The 15,771-nt window shown below is 41.4% G+C and overlaps 1 protein-coding gene across 4 annotated transcripts in view; it reads left to right on the forward strand.

Annotated features, from left to right (window-relative positions):
- Fyb1 (FYN binding protein 1) overlaps nt 1–15,771 on the forward strand; it is a 132,971-nt gene that overhangs the window by 8,736 nt on the left and 108,464 nt on the right. For 2 of the 4 annotated variants that reach the window (XM_085676684.2, XM_087896909.1), the window contains exon 1: nt 1,804–1,821. The exons of the other annotated variants lie outside the window; for them this stretch is intronic. In XM_085676684.2, the coding sequence (XP_085532810.2) occupies nt 1,819–1,821 (3 nt within the window). In that variant the 5' untranslated portion in view covers nt 1,804–1,818. Of the gene's footprint in view, nt 1–1,803; nt 1,822–15,771 lie in introns of those variants that run through there. 4 annotated transcript variants of the gene reach the window in all.

The raw sequence follows: 15,771 nt of genomic DNA on the forward strand, positions 1-15,771 counted from the left end.
TTCTTACCTCTATGAAATCTCAGACTGAATGAGGGCTCCTGTCTCTATGAATCCTCAGACTGGGCGAGATCCTGCCTCCACCTCCTGATGCTGGGATTAAAGGCATGAGCCTCCTACACTGCCTGGCTCTGTTTCTCTTTTAGACTGGTTCAATCTCATGTAGCCCAGAGTGGCCTTGAACTCCATATCTTCCTGCTTTCTCCTCTCAAGTGCTGGGATTAAAGGTGTGTACCTCCACTGCCTGGCCTCTGTGGTCAACTGGCGGCTAGCTATGCTGATCTCCAGGCAAGCTTTACTTGTCAGAACACAAACAAAATATCATACAACACATGTCACCTTTACCCACCTCTTCCCGGTACCACCTGTTTCATGCAAAGGCCCATTTCCCACACAGCCTGACTCCTCCTCTAGGCTCCTGACTCTATGCAATTCATAAAACCCCATGTTTATCATGGTCTTTCATAACACATGCTTCCGTTCTAGGCTCCTGCATCTTCTTACACAAATACTTATCATTTTGGACTGGTGTCTAACAATTACCGTGTTAGTCACTGTTCTATTGCTGTGAAGAGACACCATAATCAACAGTTTCAGAGGGCTAGTTCATTATCTTTACCGCAGGAAGCCTAGCACACGCAGGCAGGCAGGCACAGCCCCTGAGCCGAGAGCTGTATATCCTTACCACAGGCAGCAGGGAGAAAGAGAGAGAGAGAGAGAGAGAGAGAGAGAGAGAGAGAGAGAGAGAGAGACATTGAGCCTGGGTGGGCTTTTGAAACCTCAAAGCCTACTCCCAACGACCCAGCACCTACAACAACACCACACCGCCTCTAACAAGGCTACACCTCCTAATCCTTCCAAACAGTTCTTCAATGCAAAGCCTCAAAACAGACCTAAATTAAAGTGTCTGAGGCAGGGGGATTTTAAAGAGGTTAAAGAATGCTTTCCTGCCTCTTCATATATATTGAGAGCTTTTGCTTTGTAAAAGATCTTCTCACCTCCAAAATGTCCTATGCGCTTTTAAAATATGGACAAAAATGAACTTTGCCTCACCAAAATTTTCAGGATTTTGTCGTGTGTCCTAATCACAGATGTGGAATTCTAAAACCTGAGTTGAGACTCACTGTTCTGTCCCTGGAGTTCAGCTGTAAATACTGATAAGACGGCAATAAATCCAACCCTTATGTAAACCCTGGCAGAGACAAAGAGCAGGAGAGGTAACATAAACATCTGTACCGTATGATTTACGACAGACGTTTCTACGAAAGAATTCCGGTGAAATCCACAAAGAACACACTGGGGAGACTTACTGCGCATGCACACATTTTGATTTGCCAATGTGTGGAAGTGGTCCATTGAACGTGCTGCGACACTATTCACGACAACATGGGGGTGGGGGAGAGGGACAGCTGAGTTTATCACAAGAGGACATTCATACGAGAGAGACTAATTTTATTGCTTGTACCCCTAACCGCATGAGACAGCACTAGAGAGCAGGGCAGAGTTTCTCTGTGGCAGAGCTCGGCCACCCGAGCACGGCAGGCCTGAAAGAGGCCCATTGTTGAGATTAGTCACCTAGGAGGTAGAGAAGGTGACGCAGGGAGTTTCCAAAGAATGGTTCAGCCAAGAAATGACCGTGAGGGAGGGAACTACTGTAATTTCTAATTTCTAAGCAGAGTTCACCTGAAGCTACTGAGCATGCCTACTGGCTCTCAGAGGCAGGAACCAACTAACCTGGGCAAGTACAGTCAAAGTGATAAGCAGACAAGGCAGGAGAGGAGGAGTGACATCATTGTTGGCCTCACTGGTCCACCTTCCCACATGGTAAGTCCCTCTGCCTTGTAATCCGCTCTCCCTGTATGTAGACAGCAGGCGTATTCCTGGGGACTGATACCAGACACACCTTTTGATCAGAGAGAAATGGGTTTCTCCTTTCTTTAGGTTTATTGCACACAGGTAGTCAAACTGGACCTGGGAGGATGGTATCTTCTTAGGCAAAGACACTCAAAGAACTAGAAACTAACACATCTCTGCATTTGTAATTACTTATTGGTTTCATTGTCAAAATCTGTTTGACTAAATGGCAATAAACTGTGTATTTATAGGAATCTATAACGGAAACTTCTCTTTGGCAATATACACTGTTTGCTATTCTAGAATATGTTTAAGAGAACTTAGCCCACAATGGAAAAACAGAGGGTTGCTTGATAAAAATTAGGGCTCCTGGGAACTAGAAACTGGGCGGAGAAGCCTTACCTCCATCTTCCGTTCTTAGCTGTCCTATGCTGGGAAACTCTATTCCTCCATGTTGCCCGCCCCTGCACAACCAGGCTGAGTCTGTCTCCATCAGCAAAATTGGATAGGGATCCTACACAGTCCATACCTTCTGTTCCATGTTTAGTTCCTGAACACAGGGGACCCGATGACCCCCAAGCAGTTTTTGTTTCTAGATTTACTACTCTTTAGTGAACACAATGTGTGATTCTGGATATATAGAAAGAATCAGGGTGAGGTTTGAGAACTTTGTTCCTTGAAAAGGTTGCTGGTTTGGGACATATTTGGAGTAGAAGTCGTATCAAGATTTGAAAATTACATTAAATATATACCAGCCTCCTGGGAGGTTCTGGGCTGAGATTCAGTATATATGTGTGAAAGAAATTTGGGGATGGTTTAAAATTGGTATCAAATGGGATATTGACGTCTACAATTTACTCCGGAATGCATCTATCTCTTTTAAGGAAAGATGGGTGATTAAATGGATAAATGGTCTGAAATAAGAACAAGCCTACTGATTTGGGCAAGCTGGGTGGCAGATGCACAGGCATTCACCTTCAACTTCAATTAAAAAGGTCATGCATGTGATTTAAATGTTTTATAATAAAATGTTAGGGAATGTTGAAATGTCATAGACTCAGCAAAAGGAGCTATAAATAAATAGTTTTCATATTCTTCTATATTCTTCATACTCTATACTCTCAACCAATGTATGTATATAGTTGCTATCTATACACCAAGAGAAAAAAAACCTTCATTATTTTCCCCTCCTATGAAGTGGAACACACAATGGTGCTGTACTTTTCAGAAAATAAAAGTCCAAGTACCCAAGCATCTCTATTAACATTTCGGTCAATGTCTTCCTACGCACAACACTGGACAGAATACACGCCATTGCTGCGATGTCTCCAGCACTGCATGGCGGCTCTTCCACTCCATCGGAGAAGGTGTGATGCTTCCCTTAGCAAATGGTCCTGATTTCGCTGCTTCGTGGAAACTTTCCCTGCATGTTTACCTGCCCTAATGGCTCTTGGCTGGCTAGATCCTGCCAGCAGCCTTTCCCTTCTCCATCAGTGAAATTCTTATCAGGACCCTTTAATCTTTATTTGGTTATGTGATCGTGCATATGTTGGAATGACAGTATACATGTGTGCTGGTGGGCTCCTAATTTGACAAAAGCCTAATCCAATTAAGGCAAAACTGTGCTTCTACGTTAATAAGTAATGACAACATCTAAAACAAAATCCTCCCACTCCAGATGGGAACGAGGGTACTCATGTCAATCAGTTTATGTGAAATGATGGGAAACACTAAGCCCCTGCTGATGGCACCATACTTATTTGATAAAACAAATGCCATCATCATCCTCAAACTGGTGCTGATGTGGTTTTGCTTAGGTTTATTCACTGATATGTCCCAAGTACTCATGATGAGTGATATAGGTATGGTGTTCAAAGAGCATGGAAGGGTCTGGGTTCCCCTGATTGTGGACATCCTTATTTCACAGGATATGTGAGATTTCACTATTTAAAAGGGGAAAAGAAACACTCATGTTCAGAGTTGGAGAGGGACCTTTGTGGATCTATCTGAGGGCATTTGTGTGAGTTCACTTTCTGGCACTAGACTGTTCTAATTCTATAGAAATATCGTATTTATTCTCACTACACAGTCCTTTATGAGAATGCCAGAAAACAGAGTGGCAGATGGGTTAACCTGGAGAATGAAAAGTGTGCATTTCCTTAGCAATAGAAAAATTGTTTCTTTTTCCTGTAAGCTTAGCATTGTCCTGAGACACAAAAGGCTTAAGTCTTCTCATACTCCTTTAAAATTAGACATACAATAGCGAGCAGCAACTAACGAAGTGGTTGTCAACCGTTTCCTTTATGCTAGGCACTATTACATTGTGAAAGTTTCAATGCATTGAGTTCTCTTAGATTGTCCCTGGAGACATGGTCATTGATCTGGAAAGAGAGAGAGAAAGAAAAGAGACAGGGTGTTACGTAATTCAGAACCAGAAATATCCAAGTCAAACTGTGCTGTCAAAAGTGTGGCTAATGTATGTCACCCTGTTAGTTCTCTAAGGAAAGAAAAAATGTCACTAACCTAGCAAACCGAACACAAAGTGAACTCGCGGCTTCATGTTCAGTCATGCAGATGTCTCTGCCTGGGTCTCACTAGGTTGGTTAGTGCAAGGTTATTAGTGAATTGTGATAAATTGATACCACGACCCCTTCTCTTTAAACATACAGTTTGAGAGGACTTTTTTAATCAAAAGTAATTTATGATAATTGGTTCTAGTTCTTTGACTGGTCTTCCATATTTTTGTATATATATATTATCTAAAATACATCAAATGTAACTTGAAAATATCCACTGTCATAGCTACTTCCCTTATATAACTTAGCCATTCAATCTTTGTCCATAAACATAGTCATTATCATATTTTCTTTTTGTTCTGTTTTGCTTTTCAGACAGGGTTTCTCTGCGTAATCTTGGCTGTCCTGAAATTTGCTCTGTAGACCAGGCTGGCATTGAACTCACAGAGATCTGCCTGCCTCTGCCTCCCGAATACTAGGATTAAACGCATGTGCCTGTCCATTATCATATTTTATAAATCTTGTCACCTTTCACATAAGAGTAATTTCCATGTTGATACCCACTATTTGAAACTTATTATTTATTTGCTTGTTAGTCTGCTTGCTTGCTTATTTATTTATTTGTTTGTTTGTTTGTTTATCTATTTATTGGGTTTCTGGAGATAAGGTTTCTCTGTGTAACCCTGGTTTTCTTAGAACTCACTTTGTAGACCAGACTGGCCTTGAACTCAGAGAGCTGCTTGTACCACCACACCCCTGTTCACAGTTCTTGTATTGACTGTAACATATTCTGTGATGATACAGTAGTTCTCTTAGAAAGTTGTGACTGCCAGAATTCTTCCATTTGGAAAATCTGAAATACTCACATCCATAGAGTTGATCATTGTTTCCCTCATCTTAGATTATTTCCTTAGGTTAAAGTCCAGGAGATAATCAAAGAGATTCAATTTGGCTAGTTTGTGCATATATAAACTAACAGAATGAAATTTAAGGTTTCTGTAGGTTTACTTCTTAGTGAACAAAATAAGGATTGCTTTAAATCAATTTCCCTTAATTATTATTGAATTACTATTAAACATTTCCACTCTATTAGGTAATTTCCATATTTTCTTCCTCTGAATTTATGGTTTGAGGACTTTATTGCCATCTAAGTGATATTCTCTAGGTGATAAATTCTTAATTTATTATTTGTGAATATTTAATTTATTATTAAGAATAATAAATTATTCTTAATTTATTATTTATTATTTTATTATCTGTTCATTCAGACACAAATTGCAAATCTATCTCTTTTGGGGTTATAACCATTTATTTTAGCTGATCTTCTATGTTGTAATTTCTTTAAAAATGAATACATTTGTGTGTAAATAGACTTGAATCTGTTGACTTTTATTCTAATCACTACAATCTATTTAGTATTTGTTCTCAATTATGGAAGGAATTACTTGTGACCCTAAAATAGTACCTGTTTATATCTTAATACCCTAATTTTTGTTATTCTAAGATTATCACATATTATGGATTTTTGAGTCACTCAATTTGACGTCTATTATGAGTATCATACCTTTTTCCGTTATTATAGTATATAATAACAAATTATAGCAGTGTACATATTGATTTTATGTAATGTAACATTACTATCTTCTAGGGATTTTCTCCACCACCATTTCTATTGTTGTTCCTTTTTTCATGGTTTTACTTATTTATTGATATCTTTCTCAGGTGTTTTTCTAAGAAAATTTGCTGGTCACATTTTTAAGTTCTTACAAGGCTCTGTGTGTGAGCCCTACCTCTATTATCTCGGAATCGCAAACAAGGAAGAGGCGTACAGTACTAGCTTTTACTTTCGGCATTGCTCAGTACAGAATCAGTATCTTTCTTTCAGTGCTTTGCCCTTTTGAGATCTTTCCGCCCACGCAAGAGGAGCTACCAGCTCTCACAATGACTTTTCAGGTCAGGGCATGATGTGGCCAGGAAGTTCAGAGGAACCCCACCTGAGAGCAAAGTCACCCCATGAGAAAACTGGGTGGAAGTTGCAACTACATCCCCATTGCTCCTGGAGACCCAATAGGTCCCAGGATGCAGGAGCTGTTGCCAGTGTGAGTCTTCCTTATTGCTCCTGGAATGTGGCTCGCACGGGTGAAACAGAACGGTACTCATGTCAGGTGTTCGACTTGGATGCTCCAAAGTAAGCAATTCCTTCAGGATCAAATAACTGCCAGAGGAAGAAGCACTTCCTATAGACCATGAACCTTCTTTTGTCCATTTTTTTTAATATTTAAAAAAATTAGAAGCACATTGGTCTACATTTGGTGAGATACATTCATCTGGAAACATGTGAAATATTTTTCTGCTATCAACCTTTTTAAAGGTGACTATAATTCATTTAAAACGTTTTCAAGAAGCATTAACTAATCCTTTGACCATTAAATGATAAAAAAAAAAAGAGCACTCAATCCCATGATTCTATATTAAATATGCTGCTAGGGTTTTTTTTAAGGTAGCATCAGAATAAAATATTTCTATGTAATTAGTAATTTGTATGGATATCTTTCTTAGCCAGGGTTTCTATTGCTGTGACAAGACATCATGACCATGACAACTCTTATAAAGAAAACTTTTAATTGGGGGTGCTCGCTTACAGTTTCAGAGGTTCAGTCCGTTGTCATCATGGCAGGAAGCATGGCGGCATGGCGGCAGACATGGTGCTGGAGCTGAGAGTCCTACATCTTGCAGGCTACAGGAAGTCTACCGACACCACTAGGTGGTTTTCTGAGCATGGGAAACCTCAAAGCCCACCCCTACAGTGACACATTTTCTCCAATAAGGTCCACCTACTCCAATAAGCCACACCTCCTAATAGTGCCACTCCCTATGAGATTATGGGACCAATTACATTCAAACTACCACAATATCTGTACAGATATTTTTATATATAAGAATATTCGTATTTTTATATATAAGAATATATTTTATATATAAGAATATCCGTACAACAACAATTAGTTTAAAAGAGAGAGAGAGAGAGAGAGAGAGAGACCATGGATTTGAAATCGAGTAAGTAAGGGTATATGGGAGGGTTTAGAGGGAGGAAATGGAAGGGAGAAGCAATGTAATTATAATGTAACTTCAAAAATAAAAAGCTAAAAATTAATTTTAAAAGGAATGGTTATTACAAAAAAAATAAAGCCCCCTTTAGGATCACTGGCCTAAGATTCTCATTTTTCTTTCATGTAACCTAAAATCTGAATTCCAAAGGTAAATTTGCAAAGATTCCAAACTACTTCACAACGTGAAGTCAACCTAGGAAGCTTACAAAGTTTCACCCAGAGTGACAGAACCAAATCCCACCTGCCTTCCTGTCCACAGAGTGATCGCTGCATATACTTTATATAATGAGCCTCGGAAGATGCTCACGACCCGCTGCGTTCACGTGACTCTAACAGCAGAGGAGAAATAGGTCTCATTCCCGTACTGCTTAACGCGGTTCCCAACAAGGAGGATCCAGACACTGGTGGTTGCTTTTCGGGATTGTTGGTTTTTTTTTTTTTTTTCCTTTGCAAAATTAGTTTTAAGTAATGTTCAAACCGTTTCGTAATTGCCAGATCCAACGGTATCTTTTCAGTCTTTCCAGGGCCATTTACAAAATCTTGACGCCCCCAGCTCTGTCCTCCCCATTTGCCTGTGCAAACCGCTAGCAGCTCCTTTCCAGCCCCTTGACACTGTACCTTCCATCTGGTAATGCTTTCAGCACATCTTCATCTTCCTCAAACTTCTCCCACCTCCCTGGGTCTTCTTTGTCTCTGCAAGTGTCATCTGCCATGTCTCTGCTGATGACTCATATGCTCAAATGTCACCTGACTCTAATGAAGTCATCTTTTCCCAAATCTGTTCCTCTGTGTACACTTTATAACTTGGTGAGTGCAGTCTCTAGGTTCTTTCATTTTATACATTCTCCACTGCCACCAGCACCCTGGCTTTGCCTTTTCTCCAATCACATGTCATAAGCTACATTCAGAACTTTGGTCATATCCTCATTGACTAGACTGTTATTGTCTTGGATCTTACACTCCCTGAATCCATCTTCACTCTGCTACTAGAAAGCACTTTCTAGGCACACAACTACATACTATTCTAATCATAATACACATATGGTTTCCATTGGCCTCATGCAGGGGTCAACAAAATATAGCTTGTGAATCAAATCCAGCCCATTGTTAAGTTCTTGTTCCCCCCTTCAAATAAAGCCTAACTGGAACACAGCCAAGATCACTCACTGTCTGAAGTTGGTCTCATGATACAGTAGCAGCGTTATATTGTTTTTGGCAAAATTCACATGGTCTAAAGAGCCCAACATATTTACTATCCGGTGATTCATAGAAAAAAATGCTGTCTAGCCTAATGGGTAAGGTCTAGACTCATGATGTGGCAAGAATGAGCTCCTTCTTTGGACATAATCTCTATTTGTGAGCCCAGATCTTACCAAATATTTGTTTAACCTCCCTTTTCCTCTTTGCAGATCCCTGACACTGGTCAGTAATGGAGAGATTATATGTCTATACCGCCACTGCATACATGTGGCCACTGTATGTGTCTCCACTGCCAAGTGCCCCTCCCACTGTGTATGTGTGGCTACAGATTTAAAATATGGCTAACACAGCCAAGGAACTGAAATATCTTATTGCAATACATTTTAATTAACACAAATTTATACTTAAATAGTCAGAAGTGCCTAGGGGCTGCTACCCTGGGTAGTGTAGAGCAAGACTGTATCATTGTGATAGTTAATTTTCATTGTCGTGTTTCAGCTGAATTTAGAGTCACCTAGGAGACACACTTCTGGGTATGTGTATGATCATATTTCTAGTGAGATGTAGCTGAGGAGGAAGTACCCATGCTAAACATGGGTGGCACTGGACCACAGGATGGAGACCCAGACTTTTCTCATATAAAGGGAAAAGGAGAGAATTTAGGGAGTACTTGCACTGTTGTCTTCTGTTTCCTGACAGTGGAGGGACAGTCACTAACCACCTCCTGGTCCTGCCACAAACCCTTCCTTGTTGTGATAGACTGCATTCCTCAAAGTGTGAGCCACAACAAATCCTTGGTCTCTTTAGTTACCATGTACTTGGTCACAGAAATAAGAAAGTAACAAATCTAGTTGCCAAGGATACCTTTGTTTATAGTTAAGTCATTTAGCACTCCCTTCCCTTCTGGTAAGCACATTTCAGCAGCCAAAGGTCTGTGGGCTTATTTTGTTTTGTAGATGTTTGTTTGTTTGCAGTGTGAGTGGACCCAGAGCCTCACACATGCAGACAAGTGCTATACCACTGAGCCCAGAGTCAGCTCTCCAAATAGGCTTTACTACTAATCCCTGGCCATGTTCGTCCTAACAATATCAGTACCTTAAGGTAACACGCTCTTATCTGTCTCCTGCAACCATAACAACCACCCTTAGAAGGCAGGTGATCAGGCAGCTTGTCTCTAACTCAAAGACCCCTAACCCAGGCCCAGTGTGTCAGGAGTTTAATCAATATTTATTTGGGTGAATGCTACATTCAACTTTTTTTCTAACACACAAATTTCTTCCCTTCATTCATAAGTCTTGGGCAAATTAAGAACAACAACATACAAATAAAATAGCCATCCTAGTACATGTCCCCATGTCCCTCCAACACGTGCATACATTCATCTTCTCTCTCTCTCTCTCTCTCTCTCTCCTCTCCCCCCATTTCTCTTTCTCCCTATTAGCTGTTTACTACCTGCTTGGAAGAAATCCCCCAGACAACCTAATTTTGTTAACACACTTAAAGTTCACTTTAATAGGTGCAGTTTAACACACTTAAACTGTCTTTAATATGTAGAGTCAATAATGCTACATTCCACTAAACAGCCATGAAGAATTCACAGCTGCTCTACCAATATGCTCGGTCTTAGAAAATCGATTTCTTCTTCCTTTTTTGAAGACTTTTAGCTATTTGTGGTCTGAAATCTGAGCCACTCTACAGTTAGTAAAACTTCATGTTTTATATGGTCTACACTGCAGACAGGAAACCCCAGGAATTTCCAGGCAGCCCTAAAAACAGCGGGCCAGCAGAGACTTATCAAACCCCTCAGAAGGAGGAGCCAAGACATTCACGTAGCAGTTTTGAGAAGGTCCAAGGGTTAGCCCAGTGAGGTGGATTTCGGAGTTGGCTGGGAATCTATAACTACCTGTGTTCATGGCGTTTAAAATATTAAAGCAAATCCTCTACACGTCTCCTTTGTGAAGCTGGACTTACATGTAGGCATGTGCGGAGCTCTGTGTCCATGTGGAATAGGATCTCTGGAAGGTGACTCACCTCGAGATGCTTATCACTCGCTCGGCACCAACAGTACCTACGCTAGCGAGATGAAATCAGATGGTTGTCATGCATGCCAAGTACCTTATAGCCCCCCTGATATTGCATTCATATGCTAGCGGCACATCTTTGTGACATCAGGGAATGTAGGGAGATAACAAAACAATGATGGGCTCTGTGTATCCAACTGACTCTCCCACTAAACCCTGGCATGGCTGGGGACAATCACCAAGTCTGCTATGCGAGTCTAGCATCTGTCTGTTGTTATTTGCTGTGCCTTGAGCGAGCCACTTCACTCCAGTGTGTCTAGTTCCCACTCTGTGAAAGCAGGCAGATGATAGCCTCTGCCTATGTGGGTATGTATGCCTCTCCAATGACCCAGCGTTCAGTGATGTGCCCCTTTCCTGAAATACTTGCTACTTCTTGTTTCTTCAATTGTTTCAAACATTAATGCAGATGTGTTTGAAACCTCAAAGTGAAATCACCTTGGAAGGATTTTAGTGGTTCTAAAATGGTTTTAAGGGGCTCAACTTTTTATTTCCAAACAAATAGCCAATTTCTGACGATACCTGGAAGCCTCTGGTACTTTTCTGGAGCTATAGTTGGTTGTTTTTACTCTTTGACTCTTTTAGTCTTTGTTGTTTTGGGGCCCACCACCCAGCTCCCAAGTAATTGCACATGGAGACTCATTAAAAAATGCCTGGCCTTAGTTTAGCTTGTTAAGTTTTCTTTAAAAGATTATCCCATCTATTTTTTGGCTCTGGGATTTCATCTTTCTCTATTCCTTTCTTCTTTTTTCTCTTTCTTTCTTTCTTTCTTTCTTCCCTCCTTTCTTTCTTTCTCTATCTATTCCTGGCTGTGTAACTGGGTGGCTGGCCCCTGACATCCTCCTCTCCTTCTCCTTTTCCCTCTCCTTGATCTTTTTCTCATTCTGTTTATTCTTTCTACCTGCCAGCCCCACATATCCTTTCTCCTTCCTTGTTATTGGTCATTTATTTCCTTACTAACCAGTCAGGTGTTTTAAACAGGCAAAGTAACACTGCTTCACGGAGTTAAACAAATGCAACATAAAAGAATGCAACACACCTTTGCATCATTAAACAAATGTTCCACGGCATAAACAAATATAATATATCTTAAAATAATATTCTACAACATGGGGCTTTAACACCAGTGAGTGAGCTCTGAGGCTGAGAGCACCATGGAAGACTTCTATTTGACTCCCACCCTGGGAGAGGAGTCAGAAAATAGGACTCCTTGAAAAGGGTTCCCTTTTCTTGATACAGCCGAGCAGCCAAAGAGGCTTGCTGTGACTTCCTCAAAGCTGCTGAACTGAATACCCAAGACTTAAAAACAGGGAAAACAGGCTCACTGGAAAAATGAACAAATAAGCCCCAAATCAAGGAGACTAATTTTTGTCAGTGGGGCAAATGTTCAAGTGTTTACAAGTACAGTGCAAAATCCTGAAAACACGGCTTGGGACTGGCAGCCCTAGAAGCGCCGGAATTGTTTGCTAAATCCAAGCGCTAACACTAAGTCTGGATATGTTGGTGAAATACTATCATTGAAATATAAAGAAAAGTGACCATAAAAACATATATATATATATATATATATATATATATATATATATATGTATATGTATATGTATATGTATATGTATATATGTATGTATATATGCATATACATTAGAATAAGAAATGTTCAAGCTAGGAATGGTGACACCTGCCTGGAATCACAACAATTAGGAGGCTGAGACAGGAGGATCGCCTTGAGTTTTAGATGGGGCCAGCCATAACTACATGGCAAGATCCTATACAAAAGAAAAAGGGAGAAAGAATAAAGATTCAATATCAATGACCCTTTAGAGTTGCAGCCCATCGCTCTATAGTGGGAGGACTTTCTCTTTGAATCGAAGTCTTTCCATTAGAAATACTAACTGGGAGGCCTGAGCCTCATTTGCCACCCTGTACCAAACTACATGTGTTTTACTCCTTCACATGTCTAATAAAGGCTTAGTGTTGGACTCTATAACATAAAAGCATCTGTCAAATTGCATGGTGCTAAGTCCTCCATATATAATCTGTACGATGAGACTGAACACACTGGTGTTAATACTAAATCTACACAGGGCAGTTCAAATAGAAGGCCTTTAAATTGTGTCCAAACCTGGCACCTGGGAGGAAAGTTGTTATTAACCAAGACTCACTCTGCCTGTGTTTCCGTCCTGGTGTCTGATACACACTGATATCATCTCAAAGAGAGACACCATTGCCAGCGCCAGTCAGCTTTCAGACAGAATGCTGAAGCCTGAGAAGCCCCTTGCCCTTGGCCTCATAGTAAAGGGCAGAGCGTCGCCTGACACCTGGACATCTGGCCCTGAGGCTCACTCTGCTTCAGTCTCTAGAATGAGATGATGCTGCATCTTTCCAATGTGTCTTTGGTCACATGACTCTGGAAGAGTTACATCTTTTACTTTTGCCTCGCACGGGTAACACCCTTCTGGCATGCAAATAATATTCTCATGCCTGGGTATGCTCCCCATGGGCTAACCTGCTCCTCCCCAGGAACACTGTTTGCACGTATGTCTGGGTATGCTCCCCATGGGATAACCTGCTCCTCCCCATGGACACTGTTTGCACACATGTCCGGGTATGTTCCCCATGGGTTAACCTGCTCCTCCCCACAGACACTGTTTGCACACATGTCTGAATATGCTCCCCATGGGCTAACCTGCTCCTTGGACATGGACACTGCACTGTTCTGCTCACACAAGTCTCCCTCACCTCTTCAAATCCTTGTCTGCTCACACAAGAGAGGGGACGTGTGTAGCTACTGTGTAGTGGTATGTGTTGGGTCCCTTGTGGAAAGAAAATGGCATTTTCACTACAATAGAAACTTGGACGGCTTAGAATACTGATGCGGGGATACTAGGTAATCAAGCCAAGTTGCCACTGTGATTGAAAAAAGAATTAGTGGGCATATCCCTAAGTTGTAGATATACAGAGTGGTGTTTATTACACAGTGTCTGTCCCCATGTTTGCTGCATAGCATACAAGCGACAGGATAGTTCTTATGCATGAGCTTTAGAAATTGGCACTCTCTGGGCTGGAGAGCTGGCTCAGCAGTTAAAGGCACTGGCTGCTCTTCCAGAGGACCTGATTTCAATTCCCAGCACCTAGGTAGATGCTCACAACCATCTGGAACTCCAGTCCCGAGGGACCTGATGCCATCTTCCTGCCTCCACAGGCAACATACAGCCATACATGCAGGCAGGCAGAACACATACGCATAAAATAAAAAATTAATTAAGACCATGAAAGTGACACACCCCTATTTTGTGAAAGAAAGTTGGGTGTTTGGGCCTCCCTTGGCCCCACAGCCCCACCTGGTTGCCTCTGGTCCTCTTCTGATCTGCGGTGGTCTTATTTTCCTCCCTGTCACCTTTCTGCCTGTTCACCCCACATGGAGATATACTGATTTACTTTTCCCTTCTGGATCAGGTGTGGGACAGAAGAAACCAAAGGCAAAGCATCAGGCCATCTCTTTCTTTGGCAGAGTCAAGTTACTGAACTTGTAAAGTTTAAAAAAAAAAAAAAGAAGAGCAGAAACAAACCCTAGGTTAACCTGTTCCAGAAGCCTGTTTAACTAATGACACCGTCTATGGTTCAAACGCCTGCTCTTCCACTTCCCAAGACCTGTCAGCCAAGTGCTTGTCTTTGGCCTCCCTCCCCCACTTTACTCTCACCCTAGGAATTGTGTAAGCCGTGAGGAGCAATAGCAAACCCTCCATTGGAGCCTGTTCCACAACCCGCAAGAATAAACCGTCAACCAGCTGTTGCGTCATTCTCAGGAACAGTTAAATGATTATGTTCACCGTCTCTTCCACCTCAGCCTCCCAAATATGTGTCCCTCTTCACGGGAAGACTGTCAGATGTTTGTTGACTGCCCATTTACCAAAGAAATTAACAGTGTGTGTGTGTGTGTGTGTGTGTGTGTGTGTGTGTGTATTTGTGTATGTGTGTATGTGTGTATATGTGTATGTGTGTATGTGTATATATGTGTGTAGTGTATATGTATGTGTGTATGTGTATGTGTGTATATTTGTATATGTGTGTATATGTGTATGTGTATATATGTGTGTATGTGTGTTGTATGTGTGTGCGTGTATATGTGTGTATCACTGTGGTCCCTATACACATAGGGACATTTCCCTATCTCCCTTTATCTCTTGCTCTCTCTTTCTCTCTCAAACACACTTTAAAAAAAACATTCATGACAAAATACATATCTTTTATGATTAAATTTCTATTTTGGCATTTCACAAAGTTAAAAAATTGAAATGAATTGCAAACTGCTAGCCTACTTAAGAGAGCTGAGATGATTTAACTTGAGAAGACAGAAAGCATGAGGAAGTGCATGTTTCGGGATGTAAAGCAGCACATAGGAGCTCTGAGACTTCCCTCTCAGGGTTAACTGGGAAATGCAGGAGGCTGGGGTCGGTGGGTCCTGAGAGGGAAAGGAAACAGCCCTCATCCTGATAAAACTCCCTTTGGGGCTTTACTGTAAGTTTACAAGAAACTTGTGCCTCACATAATAAAGTCCCTGAACAAATGGTCAAAAACTGAAGCTGTCCAGCAGAAAGAAAAGCTTTAAATGTAGCAGGAGGAACCCAGATGAACCAAACCCTCGCCTCCTTCCCATTGAACCTGCTGTTCAGATGGGGTGTCATCTGGATCCTATGCCACAGCATCAATGGCCTCTTAGTGTTGTGCAAAACAGAGTTCGCTTGGCCACACCCATTTTGGGGGACACAGACACCCTTAGAAATGGGAACTCAGAGAATAGGGTAGAGCTCTACTGCCCCACCCAACATGACCTCACTTCCCTAGGGTTTTCCAACTACCCTTCACTCCAGATTTTCAGAGAAAGAGAAAGTGGAAGAGATGAGGGGTGTGTGTGTGTGTGTGTGTGTGTGTGTGTGTGTGTGTGTGTGTGTGAACTTGGCACGGCATGGAATCACCTGGGAACAGAGATTCCATGAAGAATTAATCCAGTCAGGT

Source organism: Myodes glareolus, chromosome 15, assembly GCF_982192425.1.
Source record: "Myodes glareolus chromosome 15, mMyoGla1.1, whole genome shotgun sequence".
Classification (NCBI taxonomy): domain Eukaryota; kingdom Metazoa; phylum Chordata; class Mammalia; order Rodentia; family Cricetidae; genus Myodes; species Myodes glareolus.